This window comes from Protopterus annectens, chromosome 3.part0 (genome assembly GCF_019279795.1).
Source record: "Protopterus annectens isolate FY-2018-M chromosome 3.part0, PAN1.0, whole genome shotgun sequence".
NCBI lineage: Eukaryota > Metazoa > Chordata > Ceratodontiformes > Protopteridae > Protopterus > Protopterus annectens.
In genome coordinates this window covers 443,568,396-443,585,260 of record NC_056731.1, presented here as the reverse complement: position 1 = coordinate 443,585,260, position 16,865 = coordinate 443,568,396, and the positions used below count along the sequence as shown (strand labels likewise).

Sequence of the window (16,865 nt, the reverse complement as noted above, 5' to 3'; positions counted from 1 at the left end):
TGTAAGGAGTGCTTACCCATTTGTTCTGCACTATGCATCATATCCTGTAACTCCTTCAGATCTGGTTGTTCAGGTTGTGACATTTTATTCTTTAATTGTGATAACAGAAACTGCTGATATTTAAGCATATGGAACTGACAATTTAAGGCCCTTATGGCTAGGGTGGCCGAGGTATATACCTTTTTTCCCCACCTTTCTAAGGATCTAGACTCTCTTTCGGAAGGTAATGGGTTCTTAGCAGTAGAGGCCTTCATTCCCTTGGGGCCCTGAGAAATGGTTTCTGGGTCAGCATTATGGCTTTTGTAAAGAATTGGTGTGAGTTAGGAACTCTGTAGTACCTATCAGGCTTGACTGGGGCTGGAGGCAGGGAATCCGGATTAAGGCAAGCCTCCGAATAAACATCATCAAGTATGTCCAAGACAGGAGGCATTGCCAGAGGTCTGTGCTGAGGTAGCAGTAGAAATTCCCTAAGCCTTTTCTTGGAATCTGAAAAATCCTAACCTTCCCAATGGAAGTGTTCCCTCAAGGTATGCAAGGTTTCCCCAAATGAGAAATCCTCTGGGGGGGATACAGAAGGAATGGACTGTTCTGCATCAGAATCTTCAAAAGGGGAGTACGAATGCTCCTCTTCATCAGAATGTTCCGAAATAATGGAGCCCTGGTCAGAAGAGGGAGATTCTTCCTCCACTCTGGGTCTCTTGTCTGGTGGGGGTTGGGAACCCCTGATAAGAGTAATTAAATCCTCAGCCATTTTGAGCATCTGTTTTTTAGGCATGGGGCCTGGAGATGGGCCCTGTGCAACAGGCCTCTGGGAGTGCATGGCTGATTTAGACTTAGTAAAGGCCTTGATGGAAAAGGAAGAAGAAGGTCTGAAGACACCATGGGTGGAAGTAGACCTGTCCACATTAAGAGGCTCAACACTCACAGTGGCTTTGGTAGCTGTAGTCAGGGTGTGGGCCGAGGAACCTGCGGTCTCGGTTACAGAGGACACTGCCAGAGAAGTTTCGTCGGTAGTCAGGGGCTGCGTAGGCACCTCACTGAGAACTGGACCACGTGTAGCCGGTTTTGGCGTGGTTTCGGTCTTTGTCCTTGCGTTTTTTGGACAAAACGGTAGTCGGAGTCTCCGACGACATTTTATAGTCAAAAGCTTTACCAAAAAAGTGCTGGGCGAACTCCGCCCGACGCTTAATAGTGCGTTTATTAAAAGTAGCACAAAAGCGACAGCCCGAGACGTTGTGGTCTGGGCCTAAACAAGGAATACAGACTGAATGGAAATCCTTATGCGGTATTTGCTTCCCACAAGAAATACAATTGTTAACTTTGTCTGACATCGGTCTGAGGCAAGAAAAGTTTCCCCAACGGGGTACTTAGCTTTAAAGAAGACTTCGGTTTCCAAATTTTCGTAACTTTGAGGAGCTGGCCGACCGGCACTTGTGAACTGCTTCTGCTTCGGGCACCGCACGGCAAAAAAGACTGAAGAAAATGGCGTTGGCTGTGTCTTATATACCCCTGTCGCACTGACGTCAGGGAAGAAGGCGACAACAACCGACGCCGGACCTAGACTTTGGAATTCGGCCGACCGAGGACCCGCCTGATGGCAAGAGAACCCATCTGTAATGACTGCAGCTGTATGCACGATGAACATCTGGTAGGAAAACTACAATTAGGAGAAAGAAGTTGTGAGTTATGCCTTTGCTGGCTTTATACTCAGAATGGTGTGCACTTAAGTGTAGACGTTAATGAATCCCAGGGCAAGATGTATACACAGTGGGAAGGCCATGGAAGTTAAAGGACTTATGAGCAATATAAAAAGTCAGATGCACAAAGCTATGGTCAGAAAAGACATGGAATAATTAAAGACAGAAATCAAATTAGTGTTTAACATAATAAATAATTGGCTTCCAGACTTTCTTCAGGAACCAGAGATTAATGATAAAATAAATCCTCACAGATGAGTCTAGAATGCCTTTATATATACAGATCAGACACTGGAAGAGTTTAGTTTAAATTTCACCATCAACTCAGTTGCACCTAGACCTTTGTAGGTCATAAGACTTTAGAATCAAATGCTACTGCCTACTTGAAAATGCTCTGGCTTGAATGAGTTCAGTACACAACTAGGTATTTACATGAGTGACTGGAAATGCAAACATGATGAACAGAACTCAGGCTTCTTAATAACCAGCAGGATTAGGTTCAGACATTTACCATATTACAATTCAGTATGACCAATCTCCCATCATTCATCTCTCACATCTAATTGTAACAAATGGGCAGTGAGTGTGGTAAGTTCCATACCTAAATTCAGTGTGTGAGGGACCAAAAAATTACATTTCAAATAAGAAATCAGATTTTTATAAGCATTATCATAACATAAAACTTACAGGCCATATTTATATTAAACAGCATATACAGACCTAATAAGTTCAATTAATCGTTCCTCAAGGGTTGATTTTGTTCTGTTTAGGTCATCTAAATCAGCCAGCAGCTTCATCTTCTCCCTGTCTTTATCAGCAGTTTCCTTATCGAGCTTGGTATGAACTTCTTTAACCAAATTACGTGCTTTCACCAACTCTTCTTGGATTCTGTTATGGACCAAACATATAATATTTACTCTCAGTTTGCTGGATGTTTGGCTATAATGCCCCTTTCCCAGTGAAGACTCATTAAAAAAAAAAAATAATAAACATGTATGCACTGACTGTTTATCTGAAAAGTACTTCAGTTCTTGCAAGCATACAATTAGTTAGAATCCAAAGCAACCATAGCATATACATACTTTAAACATTTAATGTTTGCATTTTAATCTCTTTTTGGTCCCTATCTGCTTGAATATCTAGCTTCATTCAATATTGACCTCTTTTACTCTCTGTCCTGTCTAGCCACAGCATCCCACATCACCCAGTACGAATCCTTTCTCTCTCTGGTGGGGATCTGCCATTCCAGAGTCCTAATTCTTTTAAAACCAACACTGGTACACAAGACAAACAAAAGATGTTCATCCTTGGCAAGTATGGGATTTTCTAGCTCTCACTCCTCTCTCCCAGTAGCTGGTGAGCATACTGTTCAGACTTGAAACTCCAACAGTAGCCTACATACTCTTCCTGGGAACATTACTCCACACTGCTTGCCTTTCAGTAAACTGTTCCATCTAGTTGCACTGATTGTTCTCAAATCACTATCACCCTTCATCTTATTAACACTGTATTATTGGAAATGTACTGTCTCCACACTTCTATTATCACACATTTTCTTTATGTCATGAACTTCATCACCTATTGTGAGAAACAAGTTAAGCTCAAATTATTTCCTGTTTGAAGTTTTGAACTACACAGTCAGTTTAACTGCAAGCTAAAGTTCTGAAAAATAAAATCTTTCCAAGGTGATATATTTCTTTTCTCTAGCTCACTCATATATTTTTCTGCACTTGAAAAAAAAAAGTCTAAAAAGTAACTGCACAAAAGTCTTCTGACCCCAAATGCATCAGACCTCTTATGGATTTTAAAATAAATTCTAATGGTGATAGAATACTGTCCATAATGTCATACCTGTCCACAGTAGCTGTGACTGTGCTTTATTCTTACCACTGGTGTTTTTTTTTTTTTTTTTTCAGCACTTCTGCTGAAAAACGTCTCTCTTCAGGTTGTACACTGCTTCTTTTTCTTATCTTATAGCAGTTGGAGGTTTTTTTTTCACTTTATTTCTGCCATCTACAGTACCTAGCTAAAAAGGCCTATTCTTAAAACTGGTGACTCCATCAGCCAAACATGCCTCTCTGTGTTCAGCTCCTGTAATCTGCTTCTCTGCCACAGTATTAGCTTGATTATCATACTGCTCGTGTAGAACTTCATCTAGCACAGGCACAGCACTTGCCTCCTTACCTTCATTTGGTTCTACTTCCTTCATTTAGTTCTCTAATATTTATGTATCCAAACCTCTACTTTCCAACTCGGTAACAAGGATGTTGTCTTGTTGGGATTCTCTCACCAAAATTTTTCTAGCAACAATGTTTACTCCTTTCACCATTTTAGAATTCTGGAAAGTAGTAGTGGAAACCCTTGTACCACCTAGCGCTTAGACCATGAAAAGGGTAGGGTTGCTTTATTTGCATATAAATTATTTACACGTCATTTGTACATCATTCACCATTATTTACATATTTTGCAACCCCATACCTATCCTATTTACATCATTTTTACAATTTCTTCATCAGTAACACAAAACAATTTTTCTATATAATTCTTCCATTCCTATTTCCTTAATTTGCATATATCCCCAAATGTTTTTTCAACAACCATTTTCCTATTTCTTCAAATACATCTTCATTCCTTCCATTTTTATTATACAACAGTCTTTCACAACTAAATACCCAGATTGTTAACAAATATTGTATCCCATTTATCAATTTTCTCCAACCTTCCTTTTTCATATTTAACACAATATAACCTCCTTATCAACTTCCCTGAAACCTTACCAACTGTATACATTTTTACACTTTTACAAATAAGACTTATTCATTTTCCACTCTAAAAAACAATGTTTTACAGATCCCCTACAATCCTAACACATTCTTTCTTCTACTGCTTTATATTTCATGTTCCCCTTACCAATAACTTGTTTAAAGAAATTCTCCACAAAAGTCTCCAGCTTCATAGAAATCTCCAAACCTGTTCCTTCTTTGCTTTACTGCATTTGTAACCTCATCTGATAAATCATTCTATGGATACAAAAACAAAATCTTGCATAATTTTTCAAACCATTCATTACTTTTTCTTAATACAATCAATATTTTTTTAATTTCCATAGTTACCTTATTTACATATTCCTTTCTTGCCACAAGTTTCTTTTTTATCTCTTCATTTAAAACAGAAAAATATTTCCAGCAATTCATTTTTCATTTTTTTCTGGAAACATTTAAACTCCCTAACATAAGCAAGTTTCCCCAAAATTATGTATTTAACATATACACCTTTATATTATATGATAAATTAAAACTTTTCCACCATACAAGTTCAAGTCTCAATTCCCACTGTTTCAATGTTTAAATATCCCCAGAATTGCTCTCTAATATAGTAATTTCCTTATTATTACCAGAAATTACATTCAGTGTCTCTATTTTACAAAACCTCTTACTTTTTTTCTTTTATTCAGTCTTAAACCTGCCCTTTTAAAGAGTTTTCACTTCTCAGAACACTTTCATTCATCCATTCTTTTTTTTTTGCTACAATAACCAAATCATCAGCATACAACAGACAATACTAGTATCTCAGCTTCTTTCCCCATCTTCTAACACACTTCATCCATTTCTGACATAAAAGATTGAATAATTGCATTCATTACTAGAACAAAAATACGTACACCTAAGGGACATCCCGCTTAACTCCTCTTCTTAACCTGACCACTTTTCCGACATATACATTTAATATTACTTTCACCCATACATTTTCATAAGTTTTATAACTTCCACTATGTTTTACTTATTCATTACTTCTATAATTTCTTATATTGTCTCATGACTTACCAAATGCCTTCTCTACATCACACATAATAAATCTTACTAAATGCCTTCTGCCAAGATCATACTTATTTTCTTTACTACTGTTAACATTTTCTTTACTTCTCTCCCTTTCATAGGTTCATAGGTTCATACTAGGCTATCTGCCCTAGGGCATTTATAAGCCTAGCCAGAGTATGTTTGGCTTTCGCCACCCATTTTAAATTAATTTTGCTATGCCCTTTTTTGAGGTTAGTATACTGTGCCTCTGTCTAACAGTGACACAGAAGTGATACCCGGGGTAAACCTATGATCTCCCATCCACTCATCAAGATTCCTCTTGAAGAGAGTCAATGAGGGACTCTGCCTAACCTGGACTGGGATTTTATTCCATAGTGAAGGGAGCCTCTGGGTTATGAATCTGTCCCTCCAGCATGTCCTATTTATTTCAGTGCTGAGGTTCAAGTCTCTCGAGCGTGTAGCTCGATGGGTTTGGATTTTTTGAGGTGCAGCATGTCCCTTAATTCCGGGTTGGACATGGCCTTATACGTCAGGCACAGGTCACCTCTGAGCAGGCGGTATGCCACTGAGTAGAGCTGGAGTTTCTTTAACCGGGCAGCATATGGCATCTGTTTGAGCCCTTTGATCCTCTTGGTGAGGTACTTTTGGGGTCTTTCCAGTTGCTGCAGGTGTTTGGTAAGGTCCATCCCAAAAGGGGCATTGTACTCGATTATGGGCCTGATGAGGGATGAGTAAAGAGGCACGATGACCTCCCCTAATCTAGATGTGAATCCCTTCATGATTAGGTGGGCTATATAAAATGTTTTTCTAACCACTTTGGCCATGTGGTTGTCAAATGAGAGATTGCTATCAACTTGGGTCCCCAGGTCCCTAATGACTTCTTCAGTACTTAATGGATTACCACCTATGTGGTAATTTGTGGGCACTTTGTTTTTGCCAAAGGGGATGACTATACACTTTTTGGCGTTTAGCTTGTGGCCATGGCTCTGGCACCAGTTGTCTGTTTCTATGAGGCCCTTTTGGAGGATGCTTGTGTCAGCTGGAGAGTCGATTATGGCGCCCAGTTTGCAGTCATCTGCGAACTTGGTCAGCCACAGTCCTTCCGTGTTGGCCTGTACCTCCGAGAAATATATACCAAACAAGAGAGGTCCCAGGACTGAGCTTTGTGGGACGCCACTTGTAACTGGTTTGGAGTCTGACATGGCTCCAGCAATTCTAACCATGTGGGTTCTGTCCTTGAGCCAGTTTGCAACCCATCTAGTGACATAGGGGTTTATATTTAAGCTGGTGAGCTTATCTATAATGCCTGAGTGGGGTATTGTATCGAAGGCTTTTGCAAGGTCCAGATAGGCTGTGTGGACCACCTTCCCTTCGTCAATGGCCTTGGTGACTGTTTCAAAGAAGTCAACCAGGTTTAAGAGGCAGGATCTGCCCTTAACAAAGCCAAACTGGGTAGGATCCAGTGTCTGTAGGTCCCCAATATCTTTATTTATGAGGTCCATTATGATCCTTTCCATAGCTTTGCAGACCAAGCTAGTCAGGCTTATGGGGCGATAGTTTCCAGGGTCCGTTGAGGCACCACCTTTGTGGAGAGGGACCACTGTTGCTGTACGCCACTCTTTAGGTACATATCCTGTAGTAAGGCTGAGATTGAACAGTAGTTTTATTTTTGGGTTTAGCTCTTCTTGGAGTTCATGTAGGACGCAGCCTGGGACACCGTCTGGTCCCATTGATGCTGTGTTTTTTGCTTTGGACAGGGCGGCTCCCACCTGAGCATCTGAGATGTCGGGGGGGGCAGCACTCTGCTGGGATAGATATTTGCCCTTTTGGTGGGGGGGGGAGTTTGCGCTGAACCTGTCAGCTAGGATGTTGGCAATGTCTGTGGGATCAGTGTATTTTTTGTCATTTTGGACTAATTCTGAGCATATCTGGGAATTCCCACCCAGGTTCCTAACATAACTAAAGAAAGCCTTGCGATTATCTTTAGTATCCTGTGCAATTTTTCTTTGAAGCTGGCCTTTGACGATTTTATGAGTGCCCTTAGTTTTTTGCTAATACTGATCAGAGATGCCTTCCCTTTTTGGGATTTTGCTCTATCATGTAGTAGCTTCCTCCTTCTATTGTATAGTTTGTTTATGGCTGGGGTCCACTAGACAGGTCGTCTGCCTTTGGAGGATTGGGTCTTGGTTTTATTTGGGATTGCATGATCCATGCATTCCTGAAGGTGTTCATAGAATGCATTTATAAAGGATTCTGCGGTCTGGGCCGTATTTTCCACAGGCCCTGGGGCTTTGAAGGATTCCACCTCGGTTTTGAGGAGTGTGAAATTTGCTTTAGAGAAGTTTTTCACTGTGGTTTCCTGGGCAGGGGGTGGGGTTGGGATGTGAATATCCAGTGAGATCAGTTTATGGTCTGATCTTACCAGTGAGGGATACACTTCTGGTCTGGAGCATAGAGTCCCCATGTTGGTGATGATCAGGTCCAGTATGTTTTCCCCTCTTGTGGGAGTGGTAACAAGTTGTTCCATAGCATTTGAGTTTATGAATTCTAGGAACCTTTGGGCAAGGGTGTTGGAGCTAGAGTAATGCTCCCAGTCTATGTTTGGGTAGTTGAAGTCGCCCAATATAATGGTGTTCGGAGAGACCTTCATATTTTCCAGTGTTCTCAGGAAGGTCGAGTGGGGTTCCTGGGTTTGGGAGGGTGGTCTGTAGCAGGCTATAAACTGGAAGGCAGTTTTACCCACTGTTAGTTGCACATGGATAGTCTCTGATGCTTCGTGCTTTGCCACCAACCTAGAGGTGTGGGTATCTTTGATGAATATCGATACTCCCCTCCTTTTGTGGTTCGGTCCAAGTTTGCGGGGCGAAAAGCATGGTATGAGGTATAACCTGGTAGTGCTGGGGTGCTCTCGGGAGTCCTGAACCAGGTTTCTGTTACTGCACAGATATCGATATTCTCCATGCTAAGGAGAGTTTCGAGTGCGTGCATCTTGAGGTTTAGACTTCTAGCGTTGAGTAGCATTACTCTTAGTTTCTTATCCCTTGTGATACCTATGGAGGTGGGTTTGTCTTTTGAGCCTTGCCTAAAAAAGGCACTATGGGGGTAGCAAGTGCCTTTGCCAATATCCGAAAGCCCAGGGGTGACAGGTGCAAGCCGTCCCTTTCATACTACTTCATTCAATACTTTTAAATCTTTTTTTGTATTATTCTCATAAATATTTTATAATTAATATTCCTTAAACTTAAAGTTATAGGTCTCAGCTTTCTTATACCTTTCCTTTCATTTTTTCCATTAAAATGTTATCATTCCAGTATATATTTCTTCCTGCACTATGCCTTTATCGAACCATTAATTTAGTAATTTATAACCATGTTTTCTTCCAATTCCACTCACTTGTAAAACTCACAACTCAGTCCACCTAATTCTGAAGCTGACTCTTTTCAACATTATTTTATTACTTCCTGCGTTTCTTACATGGTAATCTCCTTTTCCATTTCAAGCTTAGTACCTTCTTCTATCTTAAACACACTATTCCTGTTTTTCAACTTCTTCCTTTTCATACATTTTATCAACAAATCTTTCCATTACTTCTATTTCTTTTTATTTATATGTTACACCACCCATTTCATAAAATAATGTATCCCTTCTTCTTTCTTTTATTCTCACTTGCTTTCCTATACAAGGTGATACCTTCTCTGTTTTACCTTCTAAGAAAAAAAATGCCTAAATAACATATTTTACCCTTCTCTATGTTTTTGTCTTAATCTGTTTTCCTTTTTTTCAATTTCTACTTGAAGCTCTTCCATTATTTCTTCACCTGTTTTCATTGTTTTTTTACCAGTAAAAACATTCTTATTTATTTTACATTTGTTGACCGGGTTAGTCCGACTGAGCTAGTAGCTCATTTTCAGCGGAGACCCAGGGAGAAAAGCTCCTCAGTGAGTTACAATTTATGCAGCACATGCAGTAACAAAAATGCATTCAAGATTACATTAATATAAGCACTGGATAAAAAAATCTGATGTACAATTAAAAGTTTCATTATATTAGTATACAGTTTACAGTGGTAGTAAAATGATAATGAGGACAGCAATCCTTCTCTGTGAGAATGATATTTTCAAAAAGAACAAAACAGATGCCTAAGATGGATGTAAAAAACAGTAGGTAATATATCATAGGATGCAACAATCTGAGGTATGTTAAAAGGTTATATACTGTTTGTTCAAAGTTTATGCTGGCAAAAAAGAAGAGGTGAGAGAGTATCTGGAGATTAGTATTAGAGCAAGAATCAACTAAATAGAGCTTGTTTTGTATTGCATGAAACCAATAGATGAGAAGGAGAAGTTGGAGAAGATAGATGTGGGGGGGATGAGAGATGGGAGGTAAAGTCTGGAGAAGGTAGGATAGAAGGTATGATTAGAGGAAAAGTGCAGGTAAACATTTGATAGGGTCAAAAGGGATGATAGAGGTAAAGTAGTGGGAGGGTGTACCAATGTGGGACTGAGGAGAGAAGGAATTATGGGATGCAAGGGAAAAAGTGGTTCAGGGGGATAGGTGCAATGGAAGAATATTTTCAGCATTTTCATCACCTACTCCTAATGCTTTTGTTTAAACACTACTCACTGTACAAACCAATTTTCATAATACTACATCATAGTCATATGTTCTTCCCATAATTTCTTACTTTTCAGTGACATTTTTTTGTCTTAATAACAAACCTTTTTATTAATTTTCATTCATTTATTATCACTTATTTTTGCCCGCACATCCCTGGGGTCATGAAACTTAGCAATTTCCATACCTACTTCTATTTCTTCTGTCTGAAGTATCCTTATTTGATAAGTGAATTCACTTTATTTTTCCTACTTGCAGTCCTCCACATTTTTATAACTTCCTTCAATACTTTCACATGTTGTGTTACTTTCCCCTTTGCCTTCCTTAAAGTACAGTTAATGTCTACTATCATAATAATAAACATGTTTTTAAGACCTCAAACATATGTTTCCTGCCTGTCATAAACTGCAAATAAACATACACATCATTCTCCTTTTCTTATATCACACATCACCATCCTACCTGGTATTAGTATTGTAGCATTTAATATTTTAATTTATTTCTTGTCAAAATCCCTACACCTGAGCATTCATTTCCTACAGAACATATAGTCTTGTTTCTCTACCAGGCCTCACTCAATTCTATCCCTTTTCTCTTTTTTACCACATCTTGTACCTAAACCATTCAATTATAATTATCCCCTATTTAATTTCTAATACTGTCCACATTAACACTTCCCATACTTTTTCTTTCTTTTTTCCAACTTGGATTTCTCTTTCCCTTCTTTGTACCCTTCCTCCTACTGACTCTTCATTAATTTTGTTCTTGCTCTTCCTCAAGTCAAAATCATCATCTTCTTCTTTCTCATCTTCTAGTAGTTCATACCTATTCTCTTTCATTTCCCATCTCTAACCCCTCCCCTCTTTACTCAGCACACCCTCCTATCACTACACACATCCACCCTTTTCACTTCCCTCCCTACCTATTCACAACATATAACTAATCTTTCCAAATGGCCTATTCAACTATCCCTTTTCAAATTCGACTCTGCTTCATTCTTTTACTACTACCATTACTAACCTTTACATATTATCTCTCCTCATATGAGCATCCATTATATCCACAAACTAACTACCCCAAACAACAAACCAACTCCCAGTCCATACCACACCTATATAACCATGCAAACATAACATACTCACCTAGCTACCTACTATCAAAGTATCATAGAACACTACACATTAAATATAATACACAATATTTCAAAAGACTGTTATTTCTCTACAGAAAACTCCCTATCCCAAGTCATCTACTACAACTTCTCACAGTAAAGGATGGTGATATTCATCCTAACCCAGGTCCAAATGCAACCCCTATCACTCTTCATTACCTTAATCAATCTATCAATTCTCCCCTTGCAAGACCTTCTAACTCACTCCTTCTGGCTCATCTTAACATACGTAGCATTAACAACAAATTAACTCAACTCCATGCTCTCCTAGAAGTGTACACCTTTGACATTATCTGCCTAACTGAAACATGGCTAAAACCTGTCATCAAAGATAATGAAATTATCCTGGCTGGATATAATATTCTAAGGCTTGACAGAGTAGCTAGGAAAGGTGGTGGTGTTGCTATTCTACTTAAATCAGGCTTTCAATTAACCACTTACAACTGTGACATACCTCTGGACTCCAAAACAGAAATTCTCATTGCTAAACTTCAACTTAATGCTAAATCAATCTATATTATCTGTATGTATCTGCCCCCTGGAAATAACATAGCTACCTTGGAAAATATCATCTGCTGGCTATCCCAACACCTGCCTCAAGAAACCATTATCCTAGGTGATATCAATTTAGACTGGAATACCTATGGTAGTAGCCTCCCTACCACTCACATAAACCTATATGGTTTCTCCCAGACCATTACCTCCCCCACCAGAATAAATAAATCTAACAAGAAAGCTAACACACTAGATTGCATTCTCACTAACAATCATACTCACTACTATGACTTTGGAACCTTCCCTGATGACATCAGTGACCACTCACTCACCTATATCATTAGACATAAAGCCAACACCCCTACCCCAAACTCTACCAGACATATTAGATCCAAAAAGAAATGTAACCCTGATCTATTCAAAATTGAACTTAGAGCTTGCAACTGGGCTCCCTTAAAACATCTTCCTTTAGATGAAGCCGTTAACTTCTTTAACTCTACCTTCCTTGCCATTCTTAATCACCATGCTCCAACCAGATCTATAAGAATTAAGGCCAAGCTTGCCCCATGGCTTTCCAGCGAAACCAAACACAAAATTCACATCAGAAATAAATACTGGGCCAAATGGAGAATGACAAAAAACACCACTGACCAACTAGCATTTAGACAGCTAAGAAATGACATTAAAAAGGCCATACACTCTGATAAACAAAACTACTACTTACAATATCAACAACCTAATCACAACAACCCACAAAAATTCTGGGCCAGCATCAAGCAATTACTCCACCCAGGTCAATCTACTACACCAAACCCTCAAAATACAGACCTGAATAATCCAATCCATACAGCTAATACCTTCAATACCTTTTTTACAGATACTATCCAATTACTAGCCAGTCAACTATCACCTAATACCTTTACAATACCCTCATACTCCTCAACCCCACCGCCCCCTTTTCATTTCAAACCTGTTACAACCTCATTTATTCAAACCCTTTTGAATAAACTGAAACCATGCTCTCCTTCTGCAGACCTACTGCCTTCTGAATATCTACAGATACCATCCAAGGCCATAGCCTATCCTATTTCCATATTGATCAATAGATCAATTACTGAAGGTTACATCCCCACCTTATGGAAAGTCTCCCATATAATCCCCCTACATAAAGGAAGACATTCCATAGTAATATCAAACTATCGCCCCATTGTCCTACTTTCTCCCCTAGCTAAAATTATGGAGAAGTATATCCATAAGCAACTACTCCACCATCTAATTGAAAATAACTTACTTTCCAACTGTCAACATGGTTTCAGACCCTCGCACAGCACTACCACTGCCCTCTTGTCTTTCACTGACTATATTAACAGGCACCGAAACCTGAATAACCTTTCTTCTGCTCTTTTCATCGACCTGTCCAAAGCATTCGACATGATAAACCACCAAATTCTCTTAGACATCCTGAAATCTCTGTCATTAGACCCACTTTCCATAAAATGGTTCCAATCCTACCTTGACAACCGACATCAAGCAGTAGTTTGGCAAAAGACTTTATCCACCCTTCTACCTGTTACCTTAGGAGTCCCTCAGGGGTCCATACTTGGACCTCTTCTCTTCTCTATATTTATTAATGACCCTCATCTAGCTAACCCACAAGCCACCTGCATACAATATGCTGATGACTCAACACTATTATGTTCAGCTACATCATCCCATGACCTACATGCTCTCACCCAAAAAGTGTTGAACAATGGTTCTCTTAGCATTGCCTCCTCTTGAACCCTAAAAAAAACAAACTCCTCTTCTTCACACCTACCCATAAGTCCTCCCCTCTCCAATTCTCAGTAACATCTACCAATGATACTATTATATCTTCTTACTCTACCACCAGACTACTCGGTATCACCATCGACAATATTCTGAGCTTTGACATCCACATCAATAATACCATAAAGACTGTTAATAAAAAAATTGGTACCCTCTATAAGATAAAACCCTTCCTTTCCCCTACTGCTAAAACTACTATTGCCCACACACATTTGATCGCTACACTCCTTTATGCCTCTCCCATTTTTACTAATCTCTCCAAGAATAACCATAACAAATTGGAAATGGCTTATAATAACATAGCAAGATTTGCTACAGGCAACCCATTCCGAACTCATCATTGCATTAACCTAAAACAGCTAGGATGGTTAGAACTACAACACCTGATTAAATTTCACCAACTCACCCTTGCCTGCAACATTCTTTATAAACCTTCTAATACTCCAAGTTTATCTACCCTAATCACCCCTATACAAATCTGAAGTCCTTACGCTCATCTCACAAACTACTAGTCCACACCACTAAACCTAACAACAGAGCTGGGGATTCCCTCTTCTCTAATTCTGTAGGTAAATCCTGGAATCTTCTCCCTTGTGACCTCTCCTCACTCACCTCAATATCTCTCTTTAAAAACAGACTTAAACTTCTCCTCAAAACTCACTGGCTATGCCCCTGTTCAAAACCAGACTAGTCATCTACCTCTACTAATTTGTCTAACCTATCCAGTGCTTACTAGCCTCTGCTACGTTTTCCATCTTATCATATTTTTCTTATCTACCCCTTTTCTTTTTTTATATCCTCTTTTTGCTTTCTCTTTTTAAGTAACTCCTTTGCTACATTACTACTCACCTAACTTCCTTTGTTTACCTCTGACCTAACCTGACTTATGTCTCCGTACCTGAAATTTCAGTGTTTTATGACTTTTGTCCTCAATAATATATCCTGTTACAAACTCTGTACCGTTAATTACTTAATAGCATTGTTGATGATTTTTATTTCCTTTTTGAAAGTTGCTATTTTTATTAGTATATTGATATTTTTTCTGTGTTGTTTGAACTTGTACTACTGTATTTAGACCATGTCTTGGAGCTTATCTCCCCGGGCCTCTACCGAAAAAGGACATGTACCCAGCTAGACTAGCCTGGCCAACAAATGTGAAATAAAATAAATAAAATAAAATAACATCTTTTTTCCCTAATATTTAACATTTCTTCTGAATTTATTATATGCTGCTCTTCTCTATTTTCTTCCACAAAATTATCTACGTCATCTTCTTTACTATTATTTTCAGTATTTTCATCACCTATTCCTTTGCCTTGTGAGACAGGAAAATTAAACCAAAAACATCAATGGCCATTACATTTACTACACTTTGATTCACAATTTTTAGGCATATGTCCCCTTCTCACAGCACTTCCTGCATGTTTTTTCCCACAGATCTGTACTTAAATGCCTTTCATCTCTATAGAAAACAGGCCTTTGGGTGGATCAGGTATCTCACAGTCCCTTTTTTCTGTTACCATTTGTTATATTTTGAACACAGTTCATCCTTCCTTCTAACACATTTAATGATGCTAACACTTCCCATCCTCTAGTCCACAATTTTTTTTTCATCAGATAACTTTTGATATCATGCACTTCTTTACAAAAAGTTAAGAAAAAAATACATTTCAACAGTCTCAGTGTCAGCAATTCTGAATTGTACAAGCATTTTTTAAAGTTGCAGTCCAACATTAAAAAAAAAAAATATATATATATATATATATATAGTCCTTCTATGGTGCAGTCTATTTTCTTCTTCCTAACTTAGACATGCATTTTTCTAATACAACAAATGTTTCAAAATTCGGTTCACAAAAGTTCTCAGTGCTTATATGTACTGATGCTCTTACGTCTTATACTTCATCTTAAAGGCAAAAGTATATTATGCAAAACAGCATTAAACAAAAGCCAGCCTTTTGTTTTAATTCTTAACACAGGCTTCTTAGTTGCTCATTTACAGACTGTTGCTTTACACTTCTTTCTGTTGTCACAGCTGCTTGTCTTCCCAATCACACAGCATCAACATAAGATTTTTTCATATCCTGTTGCTGATGTGTGTCTTTAAAATTATTTTCTCCACTAGCTAAACACACAACAGTTTTTTTCTGCTATGCCATCTCCAAATTCCACTACTTTTCCTGTTGAAACTAATTTCTTCTGTTTCTTCCAGAGAGTGATCAGCTACTTCACTCCAGCTTGCTTCTGCTCCATTTTCTGATTCACTTTGCTCCATCAAATTCAGTAAATCCTGAGTGATTAATCCACTTTCTTCTAACTCTGTTACACTAATTTCTTCATTTCCAACAGTTTCAGTCATCTGCTTCCTGAAAAGCACATACTGCTCCAGCTCTCATGGTTGTGATGTAAAAGAGCAAGACAAAAGAATAGTTTTTTTTTATTGATATATACATTACACATTATTTACATATTTACATTATTTACATCTATTTACAAATCTACATACATTATAAAGTTCAATTTATGCATCCCCCATTCTTTTATCCATAACCAAAACACAATTTTTTCCAGAATCTTTGTCAAAGTCCATTTGCCATTGTATTTGATTTCATTTAATCTCTTATTCCATTCAGTTCATGAAACAAAATATTACGCTGTCCATTTTCTTCACTTCTTCCTGTTTTCAGGCACGATAATAACCAAATTCTATTATGTCCATATTTATTTGCTCCAATTTTAACAAACATTTCACCCTATTATGTTTACATATTTCTTTCTACAAATTATTCTTTCACATTTCAAAAACACATGCACAGCAGTCTCAAACTTTCCACATTTTGCCTTAACTGGCAATTTTCTAATAGACAATCTCCATAAAAAATCATTACATTCTTTAATCTTTTTATAGTTATATCTCATCATTATGTCTTTTTTCTTATCTATTTCTAAATCATTGCATGGATTTATGCAATAAAATGCTTTCATAATATTTAAATGCCACTCCTATTTTTTTCACATATATTTTTTTTTTATTTTCCATAACACAAATTTGCTTTGGTACTCTTTCATTTCTTTATTCACAATGCTTTTACATCTTTTTTAACTTCCATTCCTTCCCACAATTCTTTGTATTTATAATACAGTATCATTTCTATCAAGTTTTTATTTTTCTTCATAATTCCTTTTAATACCTTACACAAAATTAATGTGTCTGCATGTGTTATTGGGTTTATTAAACCCAAG

At 38.1% G+C, this 16,865-nt stretch overlaps 1 protein-coding gene across 1 annotated transcript in view; it reads right to left on the bottom strand.

The window, feature by feature from the left end:
• Positions 1–16,865, bottom strand: part of FYCO1 (FYVE and coiled-coil domain autophagy adaptor 1) — a 2,135,985-nt gene that overhangs the window by 872,128 nt on the left and 1,246,992 nt on the right. Inside the window, exon 11 of the mRNA XM_044064867.1 lies at positions 2,418–2,585. Coding sequence (XP_043920802.1) covers positions 2,418–2,585 — 168 coding nt within the window. The remainder of the gene's footprint in view (positions 1–2,417; positions 2,586–16,865) is intronic.